General features: G+C 52.4%; 1 protein-coding gene across 4 annotated transcripts in view; it reads right to left on the bottom strand.

Moving 5' to 3' along the window:
- Positions 1 to 19,687, bottom strand: part of CRTAC1 (cartilage acidic protein 1) — a 145,038-nt gene that overhangs the window by 43,005 nt on the left and 82,346 nt on the right. For all 4 annotated transcript variants that reach the window (XM_001501238.7, XM_005602322.4, XM_023641320.2 and 1 more), the window contains exons 3-5: positions 18,488 to 18,684; positions 5,881 to 6,017; positions 727 to 883 (exon numbers count right to left, since the gene is read on the bottom strand). In XM_001501238.7, coding sequence (XP_001501288.2) covers positions 727 to 883; positions 5,881 to 6,017; positions 18,488 to 18,684 — 491 coding nt within the window. The remainder of the gene's footprint in view (positions 1 to 726; positions 884 to 5,880; positions 6,018 to 18,487; positions 18,685 to 19,687) is intronic.

Here is a 19,687-nt window from a genome sequence, read left to right as displayed (position 1 = left end):
GGCACCCAAAACAGGAACAGGATTGCTCTGCCATCAGCAGTCTATTGGCAGATGATCAGAGTTTAGTCAGCAGCCGGGCTGGAATTAGAAAAACAGCTCTCCCTAGAAAGATCTCCCCGTCAGAGACTCTGACAATAGGTCCCCCCATCCAGAGAGAGGCGGGGGGAGCGTGACTTCAGAAGAAGTGCTGGAGAGCTTTGGAACAAGAACACAATTCTTTGAGCTCAGTTATCCGAGACGGGACCCAGCTGAAGCTCAGGGATTTAGCACTCAATTCCTGGCCGCTTATGTGTAAGTAAATAATTTCATCTGCTGTTTGGCAATAAAGAATGCTTTAAATCTTGGCCTTTGTGAGTTGTCAGTTTTCTCCTGCAGAACCTGTTCACCCATCATGCAGGTTACAGCAGGGAACGGGGCAGGCAATGGTCCCAGGGAGAGGACGATGTGGTGGTGTTCCCACCCTCGGTCTGCTGCCCCCCACTGTGGCCCCCAAAGCCCACACCTGCCAGGTATCTTGTCAGCCCTTGGAGAGGCAGCGTTGGAGGAGCCTTCTGTGGGTGGTGGGATAGAATAAAGCCTTCATCCTCTCCTCCCCAGGGACACAAACCCACCCTCTCCTGTGGTCTCTGATGAATTAGACTTGGCCTGGCAGGGCCTGGACCCCGGCCCCACCCTCCAGCCCCTCCAGCCCCTCCAGCTCACAGCCTTGCATGTCACTCTGCATACCTGTATATTTGCTGACCCCTGCCTCAGCAGCCACATCTCTGAGTGCCAGAATGCCCCGGGAAAGGTCACTGGCTTCAGGGTCCATTTCTATAAGGGCATCAGGGCCCACGTTACCGTAGGCATAATTGGCGATGTAGATAGAGTAGCGTCCGGAGCCCTGAGGAGGAAGGGAAGCGGGATAGGTGAGCACACCCGTCTGGGCTCATCGTGGTCTTTTCCCCAGAAAGCAGCTCTTCCCCTCCTCTTGGAGGACCACAGCTCTCTCACGGGGTGGGGTTCTCCCCCGGCCTGTGGTGCACAGCTTTGCAGGCTGTCCACGGCCCAACTCCAGAGGTGCTTTCCACAGAAGCTACAAGGTGCGTGACGGCCCCCGGAGTCCCACAACAAAGCCGCCTTGCATCTCCTTCTATCCTGTTCCAGAAGAACACATCCCTCCCTCTCTCCCCCACAACCACCTTTTTATAGACAATTTTCTAATGTGCCTCCCTCCAGCTGAGCTCTCTCCAGCTGCCAGCCAGGGTAGCTGCTCAATAAATATTTGCTGATTGATTGATCTACCAGTTCCCATTATTCTCAGTCTCTCTCTCTCCCATTCAAGCTCACTCCAGCCAAGATGACAAGCAAATTCCTGAGCCATCTCCCTCGGCCCTTCCCACCCTATGCTCCTTCATTCCTCTATTCTGGTAGCACAAGAGACTCAGATATGCACGGGCCCTCCTTCCCTCTTCCATCTGCTTGTTTTTCCCATATTACCAGAAAGAAATATATTGCTTTTGCCTTTATAACACTGTCTCAAATATTTTTTTTTTTCCTTTGCATCGAGGAGAAGCCCTGGGCGCCAGCTCCTCGTTGCTGTAGTCATTCTCTTCTCTAGTCCGAGACAGTGCTGATGAAAGATTCTTTTCTGCCTGTTATTATAATGGTGTTATTTCTTCAATGGATGCCTCCTTTCCCCCAAGAGAGCCACACAATTTCTAAATCAGTTTTCTAGCTTTACTCTCATCCTTTTCATCATTTCCCTCCAATTAATCAGACAGTAGATCTTTCTTGAGCTCCAACTATGTGCAAGGTGCCCTGCTATAACTGTCCTTAGGACAAAGTCTTCAATCTTAGGTTGCTTATAGACTAGTTTAAAAGCCAGCCATAAACACAAAGCAAACCAAGAGAAACAGCTGAATTCAAGGCAAAGAGAGTGCCCTGTCACCCCCTCTTCTTGGCTCTCTTGGCTTGCTTATATTTCTTACCCACTGGCTCATGAGCAGAACCCCCATCTCACCTAACTGATCACTGACTTTATACCTTCCTAGGGGAGCATTTTCTTTGGGGAAGCTGATTGGGTCTGTCTGACTGGTGGGTGAGGCCAGTGAAGGAGCTCAGGGTCTCCTGGAGGATGCAGACATGTCAACAATCATACAATTATATGTATGATTGAGAGAGTACGTACAGGATTTCCTGGGTGCACACAAGAGGGGCTCCTAACCAAGAGGAAGGGCACCCAGCCATGGGAAGTTCAGAAAAGGTTTTCTAAGAGGAGTCTCAGCCAGGTGAAGTGGAGGGGAAAGATGCTTCCAGGCAGAGACGAGACAGAGAATGATGTATGCGGGGAAACACAAGCAGTCTGCTCGGTGTTGCTGGAATGTAAAATGCAAGGCAGGGCGTGTTAGGGGCCGACGCTGGGGAAGAGTGCAAAGGTGCTCCCTAAAGACTTCCACACCCCTTCTCTTTTGGTTATCTGAGTTTCTATCTTGCTACCTGGAAATCCACGGTTTATAAACCTCATTACTTAAAGGGGTCCCTGGACCAGCAGCATTGGTGTTATCTGGGAGTATGTTAGAAATATGACTCTCAAGCCCCACCCCAGACCTGCTGAATCAGAATCTGCATTTTCAAAAGATCCCCATGCGATGCTTATGCAAAACTGAAGTTTGAGACACACTGCTTTACAACATGGCTTCATGATTAGGTGAGAAGTTTGAAGGGATCTTGCCCATCACAGGAGCCGGGTATATGTGCATGGAACGTTGGGATGAAGAGCAAATGAATGGGGCCATAGGGGAAAGTACACCATCACTGTGACCGTTCCTGACCCTACCAGCTGTTAGCAATCTCATCAACAAATGGCAATTAAGCCCAAATGAACTGAAATGCACTCTGCTAGAAATTAGGATATTTATAAAATTCAGTTATACCTAGTTCCTTACTTCAGTGTATTGGGGTGATGAAACTGACTAACAGAGATGTGTTACAGTTGTGAAAGATTGCAGAAATTCACACGTGAACTTGACCACAGTAATTCTGGGAGGGTGGGATGACTCCAGGTGAAGGGAGATGTTTCTGAAGCTTTTGGGCCCAGGGCAGTGGGTCTCTCCCTTTAGCCTACCTCAGAATCACCTGGAGGGCTTGTCAAAGCATGGATGCTGGGTCCCATCCCCAGAGTTTCTGATTCAATAGGTCTGGAGTGGGCCCTAAGAATGTGCATTTCTAACAAGTTCCCCTGTGAAGTTGATGCTGTTGGCCCGTGCACCACACTTTGAGAACCACTCATCTAGGATTACTATCCTGAGTCCTAGTCCAGGCTCTGCCCCTAACTGGCTCTATGTCCTTGGGTAAGTTCCTCGCCCGCCCTCTTAGGCTGCATCTCCTCACATGTTAAAAGGGGATCATATTCCCCCTGCTTCCTGGCAGGGTTGTTGAGAAGATGAAATGAGACAACGCATGTGAAAGGTCTTTGAAAGATAAAAATGCTATATAAACATGAGGCATAATCATTATCGATCAGGGAACGCTTCTTGTAAGAGATCGGCTTTGAGCTGGATCCAGAAAGGCGGGTGAGTGATGAGGCAGCTGAAGACGAAGGGCAGCGTGTGTTCCAGGTTTGGGGCTGAGAATGAATGAGGGCTGCAAGGGGAGAGGGAGGGAAGGGCACAGGTAGGGGTTGGGACATTTACCTGGGGCAGTGGCTCTCAAACTTGAGCCTGCATCAGTCTCTTGCAGGGCTGGCTGAAACCCAGATTTCCAGGCCCCACTCCCAGGGGGTCTGATTCCATAGGTCTGAAGGGTGGAGTGGGGTGGGGCCTGAGAATTTGCATTTCTAACAATGCTGATGCTGCTGGTCTGGAGACCACACTTTGAGAACCACTGACCAGGTAGACAAAAGGCCCCCGGTCGGGGCTGTGGGGCCAAGGAAGGAGTAGGATGAACACTGTAATAGAACCTGTGGTTTGAAATTTGTGTCTGATTCAGGTTTACCCACAGGCAGGGTAGCTGAGGGGTAAAAAGTCATCTGATTCATTTTCAGGCGGGCATGGCTCAATTCCTGGCTTTGCCTGCCACTTACTGTGTGACCAAGGTCAAGTTGCTTAATTGCTTGAAGCCTAGCCGTATCTGTACAATGGGGATAATGATAGCATCTACCTCATAAGCTTGTTATGATGATTCAGTAGGATGGTGCATGTAAACCACTGAGCACAGGGCTTGGCGTGTTGCTGGGTTAATAATCGTTAGCTATCATTATTATGATTGCTCTTGTCTATATCATGCTGCATTCCTCTCTCAGCTTCCAGACTGGCCTTGACCTCTCCCTACTCCTTGCCTCCACAGTTCTCAGGCTCCACGGATTGCCGAGGTGGTGGCTGGATATGGAAAACAGTCCCTTTCCTGGTGGCAGACTGACCATAGGGGTTCTTTCTAGTTCCCCGAGGCTGGGACTGAGCAGGGACTGAGCAAGCTGCTAAGTGCCTGCCTACTGTGCTGTGGGGCCAAAGCTCCTTTTTTTTTTTTCATTTCACATGGTTTCTTTGTCCTGTGGTTAAATGTGTGGGTGTGCAGATGACCTTGTTAGGACAAAGAGTGCATGTCCTTGTGATCAACCTTCAGGCCCTCCCACCAGCTCAAGAAGGTTCCCACCTTAGCTGAGTGTGGGAAGCCTTGGTGCTGAAACAGTGAGACAGGAAGCCAGGAGGAGGCTGGGAAGAGGCCTCCAGCAGCAGCTGGGCCTGGCACCCCCCAACCCTCGCCACTCACAGAGCTGCCTTCCCGTTCCCTCCTATCAGGCAGGAGTCCAGGTGGCACAGATTCAGGTCAAGGCTAAATGTGGCTTCACAGCCCAGCTTGGCTTCTCTTCCCAGCACCGGCTTGTTAAGAAATAAATATTTATACCTGGCACCTGCCTTCTCCCAAGCCTGGAGGCCCCTGCTGTGAAGATTCACGCTGAATCCCCAACCCCCTTGGTGCCATCTCAATCCTGAAATGAGCCAGCCCCCTTGCCCCTGCCCCGAGAACGGAGGCCAGAGATGCTCCCGTGGAAGCTGGGCAGCAGCTGGGCCCCTGATTTAGTGATGACTGTTTATAAAGCCAAGGAGGGGGCGGCAGGGGAGCAGGTGACAGGAGGGATAAATCACCTCCACAGCAAGCCTCTGGCTCCGGCTGGGGCGCCGGGACGCAAGCCCGGGAGGAGCCCGCCCCACAGGGCAGATGGCCGCAGCTGTTCCTGTCCCTGCCCACTGGGCCTTCTTCCCCATCCACGTTGGGTTGGCACCTTCATGTAGGGTGGACAAGCAGGGCACAAAGGCATTGATAGAGCTATTGATTAACCAAAGAACTTGCATATCCAGGCAACCCTCCACTCCCCCAACATGAGCCCCTCTGTTGTGCCTTCATTTGTTCCATAAATATTTACGGGGGGCCCTAAAGCTCAATGTCTGGCACATAGTAGGCACTTAATAAACATTAGTTGAATGAATGAATGAGCACAGGATTTACACCTAGAAGATTCTGATTCATGTCCTAGCCATATGACTAATCCACTTTGGGTCCTTAGGCAAGTCACTGCTCTAAGCTGGGCCTCAGTGCCCTCCTAGGTCCAATGGACACAATGATGACAGCCCCTGGCCAGCCTCCTCACTGGCTACTGGGAGGGCTGCATGGGAGAAGGGATGTGAAAGTATATTGTAACTCATCCTGCAAGTCTTAGTTAGTATTTAGCTCCCACTATGCACAAGGCACTGAGGGAGCTGCCCAGATGGTACAGCCCTGGGCTCTGCCCTCGAGAGACACACTCTGGCTGTGGACGTCTGCCTGCTGGCTCCCCTCCTGGCCCTCACATTGCTGTGTGCCCCCACATTTTCCCATGCCCCCATGCACCCCTGAACTCACCGTCCTGTCCACACAGGCCACAGAGCGCCCGGCAAAGAGGCTGGCCACGCCTCGGGCCACGTTGACCTCATCGCTCAGGATGTCTTCCCACCGGTTATTGCGGAACTTGAACAACTTGTCTGTGTACGTGGCCACCCCTGGAGAGAAGAGGAGAGGGAGGGCTTGTGGACAGTGGACCAGTGCACAGGTATGTCTCAGGGCACCCGCCACAAGGTGAGCACTCCTTGCAGCCCTCATTCAAGCGGGTGAGATTCCTCTGTTTGGGGAGGCACTCAGGTATATTCAGTTGAGAGAAGAGACTCTGAGGCTTATGAAAATGGCCAGCCCAGGCCTTAGGAACTAAGGAAGAAATGTTACCGCTAATGTGTGTCTGAAATGACCCTCGACAGCTGGATTTCACATCCTGCACTGCGCTCCTCAACAGCGTCAAGGAGATCCTGGGGTTGCCAATATGTCAGGACCCAAACTCAACCTACAGTGTCTCCTCCTCTAGGAGCTGCCCCTACATTCTCTGCTGGATCACTGGGCCTGATCTGGGTCTCAGAAGTGGTCCTGGCTGGCAGGTGGGTCTCTAAGTCCGGTCGGAGGAAGGGGCTGGAAGTTGAGCTCTGACAGGTCTGTCACCTCCACCCCCAGGGAACCAGATGGCAGTAGGGCAGCACTCAGGGAGCCCGGGGACGCCTAGAGGGCAGCCGTCTCCACCTCTTTGGGAAACTGACCCCTTTGAGAACTGGATGGAGACTAAGGAGCCTTAGCTCAGAGTCGCACACCTGCACCACACGTCATGCCGTAGGTAACTGCGGGAGGTCTGTGGCTTCCTGAAGCTCATTCACGGCTAAGACGCTTTGTCCTGGGGAAGTGGGGAAGACTTCCGGTGGCTGGAGGCTCAACCCTTTAAGATGCCTAAGGCAGAGCTCTCCCCTCTGCCCTCATCCTTGGTTTATTTCCTGTTCTTGTGAGACCCAGAACATTCACGTTTTAGGAGGGATAATGGTCTATCCTCAAGGACTAGCATGGGGGGGAGCAGCGGAAGGAATCAGGCAAGGTGAGCGTGGGGAAGAGTGGACTTGGGTAAGGAAGCACTGGACTCGACTCTGCTGGCGCAGGGAAGAGCAATGGGCTTAGACTGAAGGGAGCAGCGTGGCACAGCGGTTAAGACCTCGGGATTCGGAGTAAACGGGCCGAGTCCCAGGCTCGTTTCTCCCCAGATTCTACTTCTAGGTTCTACTTGTTGACTTTGGGCAAGTTGCTTAGCGTCTCTGAGCTTCGGTTTTCTTATTTGTAAATGGGGACAATGATAATAACTACATTCAACTCCATGTGAGAAGTACATGAGATGATGCACATTAAAGGTTTACACAGCGCCCCTCAGAGTGGTCGGCATAGAAACGATTATTTCCATCTCATAGAGGACATGCTCTCTAAGGTCCGTTAGGGCCATCAGCTCTGCCCTGCAGGGGTGTGGTGAGAGTCAGCGTGAGGATGAACGAATGAGAATGAGTTGTGTGAGTGTGAGTGTGCAAATGTGTGAGAATGAGTGTGAAAGTAAGAGTGTGAGTGAACATGTGTGAAGTTGAGTATGAGAGTGAGAGTGAGTGTATGAGAGTGTTTGAGTGTGAATGTGTGTAGATGAGGGCAGTGTATACAGGATCCCTCAGGTGGCTCTGTCCAGGAGAGGACAAAAGGGTTTGCTCTCTGAGTGGCCCCACGTGGGGGCCTGCTAAGACCACAGGGGCCCGCAGGGCTGTGCATCATCTGTGGGTCTGGAGCTGGCCTCAGGGATGCTTGCCAGACACCAGGGAGTTGGCACAGAAGCAGAGCCATCCTGCCCTGCCTGACCCCCTGAGGGCACAGAGGCCCCATCCAGGGGAGGGACAGGCCCTCCATGGAGGAGCCGGGGAGCAGATCCAGGAGACCTGAAGCCATTTGTTCAGGTGGTGGCTTAGGCTGAGGAGCCACAGCTGCTGGTCTGCCCAGCAGAGGCACTGGGGCAACTGAGGAGCCGGTTCCAGACAGACTCAGATGGCCCCAACCTGCGTCCTGCTCTGACTCCCATTAGCTCCGGGGCCTCAACTGGCTGCTCATCCTCTTCCGGCCTTGGTTTCCTGTCTGAGAGCTAGGGGTAACAGCTGTGCCTCATGCCTCACAGTGTCCCTGTGGGAATTACAGGGGAAACTGCGCTGAGACCCTGGTCCCGTGTCAGGCACCCCACGATTGCTCATCACAGCTCCGCACCTCCCTGGGTCCACAGGTCCTCGTTGCAATCCCTGGGGATTACATGTGTTTAGAAATTTATATTTTTCCTTCATATTTTAGAAAGGTAACACAGTGCACACGCCGTTTATTACATAACACCTCCAGCAGGCACTGGGGCGGCACCCCGTAATTAAACACATTAACATTTCTGCAGTGAAATAGTTGAATATTCACACTAAGTGGGATAAATAAAGCCCATAAATAGCTCACGACAGCTCAGGACAAGTTTTGCTATCAATTCATTTTCCCACAAGTTTAAAAAAAGCACTTGAGGCTTTCAGAGTGTTTGGGTTTCACAACTAGGGAAAAAGGACTGTGGACCTAGACGGCCAAGCTCACGGCTGTCCCCGAGGCAGTGGCAGCCAGCCTTGTCATCGCTTCCTGATGCCTGGGGCCCTCTGAGGACAGCCCTGCCAGCTTCTGGGTCTCCAGCCTTCACCAGCAGCGAGCGACCCTTGTCAAACCAGAGCCCTTTTAGACTGCGCCTCCAGCAGGTCTAGTCTCCCCTGAAACACTGAGGTTAAATTCTACCAAAGCTTGGGCCAAGGGGAGAAAGCAGCTTCCGGCAGCCAGGGCTCTGCAGAGCTCTGATGGCACCTCCGCCTTCAGTGGGAGAAATGTCTCAGGCTGCCGAGTTCCTGCCTCAGCTAGATTAGATGAGAAAACGGGCCCAGGGCGACCTCTGTCCAGCTCTGTTTGCCTCATCACCTTCCATTCCTCCTGCTCACCCAAGACAATGTTTCCCAAAGTGTGATTTGTGGAACCCTCGTCTCTGTGAGCTGCCTGGAGAGAAGATCGCATGATCATCTGAGTTTGGGAAAGACCACATTCCACCTCCCTCTTGGAGATTCTCAATGGACATCAGTCTGTTAAAACTGAAAAGTCCTGCAATAAATTACCTGCTTAATTTTATTTGATCCAGCCTTTCCCAAACGTACTTGGCCACAGAACCCCTATGTGCAGCTCACCTATCAGCGTCCTGTGAAACTAGCACTGTGCTGGGCAACTTGCTGTTCTAGAGTGTTGACGTCTGGTCAGGCTCTGGACTTTGTGGCCAGAGGGGTTAGGGTGGCATGCGTTGTTAGCCTCTTTCCCCGTTCCAGCCTCCTGGCTTCCGAGCTGACCAGGGACGCCCAGAAGAATAAACTAATTAAGGTAAAATGTGCAACAGCGATGCAGAGCCTTGTAGATCATAAATGGGAACGGCAAAATCAATGGCAGCCCTTCTGCAGGCAGAGGCCTGGAGGCCTAGGCGACAGGAGGGATGGGAGCCCCATGATTTAGGAAGAGCAAATGCTCTGGCAGCTGCAACCTGGGTAATTAGGTGTGTCAGGAAGACAGATAAACAGCGAGCTGTGCGGGTCGATGGCACAGGCAATAAACACCCAGCACTGGCCCCTGGCCCATGTCAGTGCCTAATCCCACCTTCCAGCTCCTTGTAGCTGCACGCTGCCCTGGGGTCCCTCACCGAAAGGGGGCAGCTGCTCGGGGAGAGGAGAGGCTGTTCTTTGCAGGAGAGAGGGCTCTACTGAGTTTCTCAGGGAGACCCTGAGAGGGCGGGGGCCTGGGAGAAATAGGAGGGTTCAAGGGCAGGGCAGAGGGCTCTGGAGGTCACAGCCCCCATGAGAGGCACTCTGAGGATTCCCATTCCCAGCCTGACTCTGGCAACTTGGCATTAAAGGAGGCTTGAAGATCTCAGAGTCCAGTGGAACTGCCAGTTGCTGCCAGGCGGCCAGTTGGAAAGGCCTGCTGGGTGCCAGGCAGGGAGGGAGGCCACACGGAAGAAGGAGTCTCCGTCCCTGACGCAGGGCGCTTACAGTCCATCTGACAGAACGAGGGACAGGTAGAGGAGATGCTGTGGGACAGTAATAAAACTGATAATACTTAACATTTTTACAGCACTTTCCATGTGCCAGGCACTTCACATATATTCACTCATTAATCCTTACCATAACCCATGAGATGGGAACTATTTTTATGCCCAATTTACAGACGAAGTCCTGAGGCACAAGAGAGAAGGGGACTTGCCTAAGATCCCACAGCCAGCAGAGCCCCTTGGGGCAGGACAGGGTGGTACATCTGGGAGACGCTGTGAAATCATGACAGAAGAGGCCACAGTGATCAGTGAGGGCTTCACGATGGAGGAGGCACCTGAATGGGGACTTGAAGGGTAGAGTAACAACAGCAATGACTTGTTTATAGAGCACTTAGTATGGCCAGGCTTTGCATGAAGTGTTCTCTTTTACAACTATCATCTCACCTAAACCCTATGGCCACCCTGACAGGTGGTGTAGCCCCATTGTACAGATGGAGAAATTGAGGGGCAAAGAGGTTAAGTCAACAGCCCGAGGTCACAGAGCTAGTAAGTCATGGAGATAGATTCAAACCCAGGTCTCTTTGACTCCAAAGCCTGTGCTTCTGAGCAGCGTACTCTATGGCTCTGTCAGGCAGAGAGGAGGGGTGGTGCTCCAGGCAGGCAGGGTGGCACAGGCAAAGACACAGAGGGGACACCAAGTTTTCCTAGAGAGGCGGGTTTGTGCAGGCCGAGGAGGAGAAATATCTCGGGGCAGGAGACCCAGTAATTCCAGGACCGAGGGCGAAGGGGCTGTTGGTGGTTTCTGATCTGGGGAATGACAGAGGAAGAGCGTTTCCAGATTACCCCGGAAGCAGAGTAAGGGGTGGCAAGGGAGAAAATGAAGTGGGATGGACACTTTTGTAGTAGCTCATGCTTGATCCAGGGTGATGACAGTGGGGGCAGGGAGGAAGCCGCCAAGTGCAAGAGGCTGGAGCAGGAAAGGCAGGAAGGATTGGCTGGGTGTGGTGGGTCAGAGTAAGAGAGTGGTCCACAATGTGGGGACAGAGACAGAAGCAGGGGCATTAGGCCTGCTGGGGGTGGGAGCAGGAGGTTGGCTTCAGACAGTTTGCATTTGAGGTGGTCATAAGGTGGCTGAGAAGACATGTCCAAGAGGTCATTGGTCATGAGGGATGGCAGACTGCATAGCAGTGAGGCTGAGCTGGGGCAGAAGGGAAAGACCAGGGCCATAGACCGAGTTCCAGGGAGCAGCTGCATTTGAGCATAGGAAGAAGAAGGGAGAGAGATGGAGGAGTCATCAGACAAACAGAAAAGAGGAAGATTCTGCATCCAGGCCAGCGGTGACAATCAAGAAAATGGTACTCAATTCAGCATCCCCTCATCCCCTCTACACCCAGCTCTGCCCCGAGAGGGCAACTTGGAGTCACTGGGAGGGTGAGTTTGGGCCATAAAGGGCTCTTCCTAATGATCATGGGCCTGATGGCCCCCTCTCCCAGGGGCTGCCCCCACCCCGGGGAGATGACCTGACTTGTGGTCTGGTATTGGTGGCAAAGAGAAGGGTGAGCAAGCATGTGGCAGGGCAGAGGGCTCAGCCTCCAACCTCATTCATAAAGCAAAGAGATTATGCCAAACAGCAGGGTTGGGGAGGTAGCCAGCAACATCCCTGGCCTAGGTTGACCTTGGGAAAGTCACAAATTTGTCTTTTTCTTATCTATAAAGTGGGATAATGAGAATGGCCACCTATTCAGCAGGTGTTTGTGAGGATTAAATGAGAAAATGTAAGTAAAGTACTTAGAACAATACCTGGCACATGATACGTTCAATAAATAATAACAACAAACCATTGTCCTCCTCCTCATCATCCTCAACCTCATCCTCACCATCATCACCACCACCATCCTCATCATCACCATCATCATTATCCTCACCATCATCACTATCAATATGACCACATCATCATCATCATCACCACTATCCTCCTCCTTACCATCAATGTCACCATCATCACCCTCATCATCACCACCACCATCATCCTCCTCATCCTCACCATCCTCACCACCACCGTCGTCATCATCATCACCCAGGGAATTACAGGGCGGGGCCACTGCAGGTCCTCATGAGCCACATCCCAGGAGGGAACCATGACATTAAATATAAAATGCTTTACAAGACTCAGTCAATGAAAAACCAGCAAAGCAGTGATGGCCTCAGGGGAAGAAAGAACTAGTTCAGGCAGAGGACAGTTTTAAAAAGAATGAACCCAGGTTCCCCCCATGTCTCCTGATCTAATTTCTGACCCCAGTCTTCCTTCTTCCATCCCAGGGTGAAGAAGGAAATCTGATCAAGCCCTGTGAGGTGCTTCACCCACATTAGCTCGCTTAGCCCTCTCCATAGTCATGTCAGGAAGATAGAATCTTCATTTTACAGAGAAATGGGGGCTTAGAGGGTTAAGTCATTTGCCTAAGGTTGCACAGCTGTTGTTAAGCGGCAATGCTGAACTTCCAACTGTGGTCTGACTTCAAAGCCCAACCCACCATATATTAAAGAGCTAGGGTGAGGGCTGGTGGAGGGCAGTCCCGGCTTCGGCTCCCAAGGAATCTCACTCTGTGTTAGGAGGGAGGAAATGGCTTTATGGTGCTGCTTTGACAGCCTCGTCCCATCCTTGCAGCTTATGGGGCCACATGTGACTGAGGCATGGGGAGGGGGATGGGCAGGGAGCCTGAGCAGTTCATGAGCTCATCTCCCCAAATGGAGCCAGGCTAGGTGAGCTGCAAATCAGGACTCTGCATGCAGGGGAAATAGCTGGCGATCAGGAGATCCTAGATCCATTTTAGGGCCCAGAGGATCCTAGGAGAAGAGGTGGAGACTCAGGGCAGCGTACCTCAGGCTTTACCAGGCACAAGACGTCCTGGACATCCTGTTAAGATGCAGATGACGGTGTAGCAGGGCTGGGGTGGGGCCTGAGATTCTGCATTTTTATGAGCTTCCAGCTGTTGCCGGTGCTGCTGGGCTGTGGAACATGCTTTGAGAAGCAAAGCGCAGAGGATCTGGTGCAGCTGGCCCTGGGCCTGGGGAGGAGTGCGGGACAAGGGGCGTGCTCTTAAGAGCAGATGGCTCATCTGTGTAGGCAGAAGAGGCTAGAAGTGAAGCCCGCCCCCATGCCTCCTTCTCTCTGTCACGGCGACTGACGCCTCCTCTCCCAGAGGTTACAAAAGCCCTGGCTGATGGCCTAGGTAGAACAGAGCCCAGAGCCGTTACAGAAAAGGGGGAGAAATTCAAGTTCATAAAGATAAAAATTTTCCACGTTGCAAAACCCGCCATGAGCGAAGACAAAAGAAAAATGACAAACAAGGGAAAACTATTTGCAACTTGTATGACAAAGGGCTCATTTCCCTAATTTATAAAGAGATATTACAAATCAATAAGAAAAAGGCCAATAACCAATAGAAAAAATGGGCATAGGCTATGAGCAGACAAGAGACTCAAATATATAAAAATATGCTCGGCCTCACTCATTTAAGAAAAATGAAAATTCAAGCTACACTTAGATACTATTTTTTTTCCTATCAGATTGGCAAATACTGTGGGCAAGAATGTTGGGGAATGCTCACTCACGTCAGGGCTGATGGGAATGTAGTTAGGATGGTCCCTTTGAAGGACACTTTTGGCCAGGCCTAGGAAAACTGTATATAGTTTTCCTAGTTTATAGCATGTATATTCCTTTGTTGCAGCAATTCTAGTCCTATGAACCTACCTTACAGATACACCTGCAACTGTTGCAAGTGGCATGTTGTACAAGCTTATTCATTCTGTGGCATTCTTTGTAAGGGCAAAAGATCACAAGCAATCTAAGTGTTCATCCACAGAGGGCCAAGTCAATGAATGGCAAATCTATACAGTGGAGTACTATACAGCCATAAAAAGTGGGATGGCTCTCTTTGTGCTGCCATGAAATCATATCCAAAATTGATTGTTAAATAAAAAAAGTAAGGGGCAGCACTGTGAGTAGAGCATACTACTATCTGCGTAGAAAAGGAGGAAGGTGTATGTAGATTGAAGATAGCAGGACAGCAGCGACCGTTCTGTTGAACTGAATGAGTGAGAATAAGGTAAGTGGTACAGCTCACGGTTCATGCTGACCCCTCCAGTACTGCGCTGCCACTACATGGGCCAGGTCATGTGGGCGGGAGAGCTGAGGGCCATGCAGTGAAGCAGCTGGGGTGGCCAGTGCAGGACCCCCGGGAGGATGGGCCCTCAGCAGGAGCTGCAGGTGCTGGGCTCCTGGATGTGGAGGGAGGTGCTTGGACTGCCTCTTGTCTCCCTTTGTCCTGAACACTTTCCTACTTGTTTTCACCAAGCAGTGTTGCCTGAAACACAGTGGCTCGTACTTTTCCAGGTCAGTTAAGCTGTAAGCCGGTTTCCTGGTCCAGGCCTTCTTGAGATTGGGGTCAATATTCCTCCGTTCCCTCCTTCTTAGCTACTTTCCAACTCTTAACCCTTGACCCTTGCCCACTTGGTACCCTCATCTGGGTGGTGTCTGATTTACACGATGGTCCTTTTCTCTTTCTGTTCCTCAGGTCTCTCTCTTCCGTGCGCCAGGGGGGAGATCTGTGGCCCCTCTGCCCAGGACACTCCCCGAGGGTCTTCATGCCAGAGAATTATAAGAGCTATTGCTTAGTGAGCACTTATTAAATCCTAGACACCACTACATGTGCTTTTCATTCATTATCTCCGTTGTTCATTCCCATCCATGTACTAAATGTTTACTAAGGGACATAAGCACTTTGGAGACACAGCAGCAAATAAGACAAAGTTTCCATCCCCATGGAGTTTAGTAGAAGAGATGATTAACAAATGTATAACACACTTTCAGACAGTAGTGAGCAGTATGAAGAGAAATAAAGTAAGTTAAGGGCATAGGGAGTGATAGGGGTATGATTTTAAGGTGATCAGGGGAGACCTTATGTGAGGAGGGTCCTGAATGAAGGGTAGGAGTGAGCCCTGAGAACAGCGGTGGGAAAAGCATTTCAGGCAGAGGGAACAGCAAGTACAAAGGCCTCAGGCGGGAATGCTGAGCGAGAGGAAGAGTGAAGGACACAAGGTCAGAAAAGCAACCTGGCTCACATCAGAAAGGGTGTTGTAGGCGATGGCAAAGACTTAGATATAGTCCACGGAACCACTCGAGGGAGTGGAGCTAAGGAAGGTGATATGATTTTTCCTGTTTTACAGATAAAGGGATCGAAACTGAGAGAGGTCAAGTATCCTGCCCAAGGTTATCCAGTAAGTAAGGGGCAGGTCCCAGGTTGTACAAACTGACTCCCACAGGACACCGCCAGGATGCAGGGACTCCAGTACTGACATTCCACAGGCTGGCCCAGAGCAGACAGGACCTGTCATTCAGTGTCCCTCTAACACTCCAGCACAGGACAAAGGAGCCCCCAGTCATATGCAGGGGCAGGTGTGGGCTGACTGGGGGCTCCTGGAGAGGATCCCAGACCCCCCACGGTGGCCCGGGTGGTAATGTTTGTGTGCCATGCCAGCTGGACCCAGGGAAGTGCTGACATGGCGCCAATGTCCTGGCTCCACACCCCACCCCCTGTCGATCAATCAATTGACTCACTCAACTGAAAAATTAACTCAGACCCACAGCCATCCCTCAGACCCACAGACATCCCTCAGACCCACAGAAGGTCACAGGGAGGTGCACGCCTTGGGCCGAGGCTGCTGGGCACTGTCACCATCACTCCAGCCCCAGGGGCGGGGTTCCAGCCTGTCTCGGGTGGACACTTGTGCCATGATGGCCAGGAAGCCCAGGACCTTGTGGGGCCCCACTGTGCCTGCCTCCCCTTGTCTTCCCTCTGTTGGCAAACCTCCTCTCAGACCTCACGGCTTGTGCCTGTCTGCTCTTCCTATATTTATTCATCAGGTTTTAACAGAGCTCCAGGATCTTCAAGGGCCAGAGGGGGACACCAAATGACCAATACAGGGACTTTGCCCTCAGGAGCTTAGAGTCCAGAGGGCCGGGGGAGGGGAGTCAGATACTTAGAGAAATGTAAGGACGCACTGGGGATAGAGTGCAAACTTCGCAAAGGTAGGATTTTTGTCTGTTTTATTCACTGGGGCATCCTCAGTGCCTAGAATAGTGCCTGGTACACAGTAGGTGCTCAATAACTATCTGTCCAACAAATGAATACATTAGTGAATGAATGGGGCTATGGTTAGGCTGAGCACAGAACTAACATGACTCCGGGGTAGTGGCCCCCAACCTCGACTGCACACGGGAATTACCTGGAGACCTGATAACCAGGTCCCACCCCCAGAGGTTCGGATTGGACTGGACCGGGGGCACCTTGGGAACTGGGAGTGTTGAAAGCTCCCCAGGAGATCCTAATGTGCAGTCTGGGCAGAGCACCACCACTACAGGATTCCCAATGGAATACTCTAAGGGCGTGGGCGGGGCTGCTGCTTCAGAGCACCGGACGGCTCCCACCCCAGGTGCTCTGTGTGCCGTGAGTAGGGAGGAGAGTCTGTCCCCTTCCTCTGGTATCCAGCCTGCTGAGCCCACACTGAGCAGCCCCCTTCCACAGTTCTCCCCACAGTTCTGCTTCCCTGCCCTCTAGCATCTTTCTGGGGACCCACCCCTTCCACAGCTGTCCCTGGCTGCTGTTCCCCTCCTGACCTTGCCCCACATTAAAGGGTTGATCAGCCCATCAATTAATTGTGTCCTAATCCAATTGTGGCTCGTTGGAGAGAGGGCAGTAAATCCAGCTGGGTAATCATGCCCTGATGTTTGTGTGGGGACAATTACTATCTCTCAGGCCTCACTTGGTGGCAAGATGAGATGAAAACCCATAAAACATTACTCAGGGCTGTGGCTCATTGTTTCTTGGCTGCATGAGGCTGGCTGCCAGCCAGCCAGTCCCGCCTGCCCCTGCCCCTGGCATCAGCCCCAACCTCTTCCCCTCCCATGCATGCAACTGGCAGGCCTCAACATCAGGGGCCTCTAGGGGCTGGATCCTGGCTTGGGCTCCACAACCAGGAGGGACAAGATTATGAGCCCAGGGGAAAGCCAGTGTGTGTGGGGTGGGGACAGGCAGGCAGGGTGGTCCCCGTAGTCAGGCAATCACCTGCCTTCCAGAGGTTGGGAGGGTCAGGACGGTGAATACACAGGTGTGAACCACAGGGTGTCATCCAGATCAACCCAAGAGGCTGCTCCATTTGGAGGAGTCCAGGACATGTCCAACGTGGCCCCACAGGGACAGGAGGCCCTGCATCCTCCAGGGGACACTGTGACCTTGGACTTTCATGCAGATGTTACAGCCCCATGGGACTGGGCTTAGCTCAGGCCTGAGGAAATGTGAGAACCAGGGGCTGAGACCTACCCTGATCTGGAGCCCCAAGAACACAGCCCCCAACTCGTGAAACACTGAGCGCCCACTGTGAGCCAGGCTCTCCACGAGGCCCTGTGGCCACAGAGTGTCTTGATTGAAAGGATGGATCTGGAGTCAGACCCCTGGGTTTGAATACTGGAACTTACAAGCTGTGTGGCCTTGGTCAAGTCCTTTGACCTCTTTGTGCCTCAGTTTCCTCAACTGGAAAGTGAGATACACCTGTACCTACCTAACTGAGCTGTTATGAGGCTTAAACAAGATAATTAATATCAAGTGCATAGATCAGGGCTGGCACACAGTAGGCACTGCTTAAGTATTAGCTGTTATCATTATTGTTACTATTATTTAGGCTTCTGGGCATCTGTTTCCATTCCTGAGTGTGTAGGACCTTGCTACTCAAAGTGTGGTCCATGGACCAGCAGCAGCATCATGGCCTGAGAGCGTGTGAGCAGTGCAGGACCGCGGGCCCACCCCAGACCTGCTGAGTCAGAATCTGCATTTGCACAAGACCCCCAGGTGACTCAGGTGCTCTGGGCTAGGAAAGGCTCCCCAAACTCAAGGTCTGTCTCCCCTCAAGTTGCATCCCCAGCACCCAGTGCCTCCAGTCTGGCATGGAGCAGGAGCTTGGAAGAATTCGGGGAGTGAATAAATGACTCAGTTAAAAGCTGTAGGGGGCCTTGAAGGACTTCAAAGTATTTTGGAAAGGTCCCCTAGCAGCATTGTGGGGGCGATCCCAGGAGGCTGTCTGTTGGCTATGGTGCCCACCCAGGCGAGAAATGCTGGGTGGTTGAGCCAAGACAGGGTCAGTGGGGATGGGGGGGAGGGAAGGAGTTAGGAGACTAGGGGGCTGCTCAGACTGGGAGGCGAAGAGGACAGGGAGTCTGAGGCAGAGGGCTGGTCCTCGGCTCATGCCCCAGCATCTCCAGGGTCAGGAGATGAGAACAAGCTTCATGCACAAGAGAAGAAGGGGTCCTCCTGGGGTTCTCTCTGCTAGGGCAGAGTGAGGTCCCGGAGGCAGCTGGGGACTGTGCTGGAGGAGCCTGTGACAGTAGCCTGAGGAAAGCCAGGGCCCCCAAGGCCCTACCCCCATGGCTGTTGGGAGGAGGACGGAGGGGAGCAGGAAGAGCCCGAGGCCCCGGATCCTCACCCGAGAAGGCATTATTGGTGTTGAGAAAGTAGATCTCCTCACGGCCATCCCCGTCAATGTCACAGGCTGTGACCCCGATGGCGTTGCCCTGCCGGTCCCTCAGCGCGTAGTAGGGGGAGCTGCGCTCGTCCACTGCGATGTTCACCAGCCGCTTCTGGGCCCGGTCGTACTTCAGAACCAGGTTGGGGCCGTTGTACCTGGAGGAGGAAGGGCAGGGGCGTTGGGGAGGAGCGGCTGGGCCCAGCCGGTTGCACCGATCAGAGGAATGGGCTCAGAGTCCTCCTGGACAGTTCAGCCTCAGAGCATCTCGGGGGAGCCCTCGGCAGGCTCCCCTCGGGTGTCTCCAGGCGTTTGACAATCATTCCTGAGTCAGATCCGGGCCCAGGCAAAGTGAGTCGACTGGGCCCAGATGGGACACAATACAAGGAGCAGCGTGGCAGAGAGGAGTGGACAACCAGTGACAACCCCTGACCACAGGCTTCCCCGAGGAAAACAAAAACCTCTCTGACCTGTACCTTGCCCATTTCAGCGTAAAAGACACTTTCATATTTACAATCTCATTCATTTAAATCTAACAATCAAGTGAGGCAGCCTTGGGAAGCTGTATTAGTAACTCATTTTATAAATGAGGCAATTGATGGGTTTCATCAGGGAAACAGGCTCAGAGAGGTTGTGTACCCTTCCTAAGGTGACACAGCGAGTAAGGGTCAGGTGCTGGGACTGAACCTGGGCCCTTTCTGCTAGCCCAAGAGCCCTCATAAGTGAGCCCTGGAGGAGCAGAGGCTTTGTCCTTGAGGTTTGGAATGACTGCCTCCTGACACAAGGTCCCAGCATTTAAACAGTCCTGTGGCACGAAATCAGCATCTCAGACAGGAGATGCAAAAGTCATTGGGCAGGCCTGCTGGATCTCGTTTTCTAAGGAACTCAAAGCAAATGCTTAAAGTGCTCGTCAGACCTCTTCTCTCCCCTGTCTCACTCTCCTGCAGCCACGTGGCCTCCTTGCCGCACTGAAGCCCCCAGGCATGTTCTTGCCTCAGGGTACACTTGCTGTTCCCTCTGCCCAGGATGCTTTTCCTCCAGATAGCCACATCTCTGGAGGGCTGTCTCCCTCCATCACCTCCTTCACATCCTTGCTCAATTGTTCCTTCTCTGAGGACTTCCTGCCCACATTCCCGAAACTTGCAGCCACCCCCACTTTGT

This window comes from Equus caballus, chromosome 1, assembly GCF_041296265.1.
Source record: "Equus caballus isolate H_3958 breed thoroughbred chromosome 1, TB-T2T, whole genome shotgun sequence".
NCBI lineage: Eukaryota > Metazoa > Chordata > Mammalia > Perissodactyla > Equidae > Equus > Equus caballus.
The sequence above is the reverse complement of the archived record's forward strand: the minus strand, read 5'-3'. Positions and strand labels throughout refer to the sequence as shown.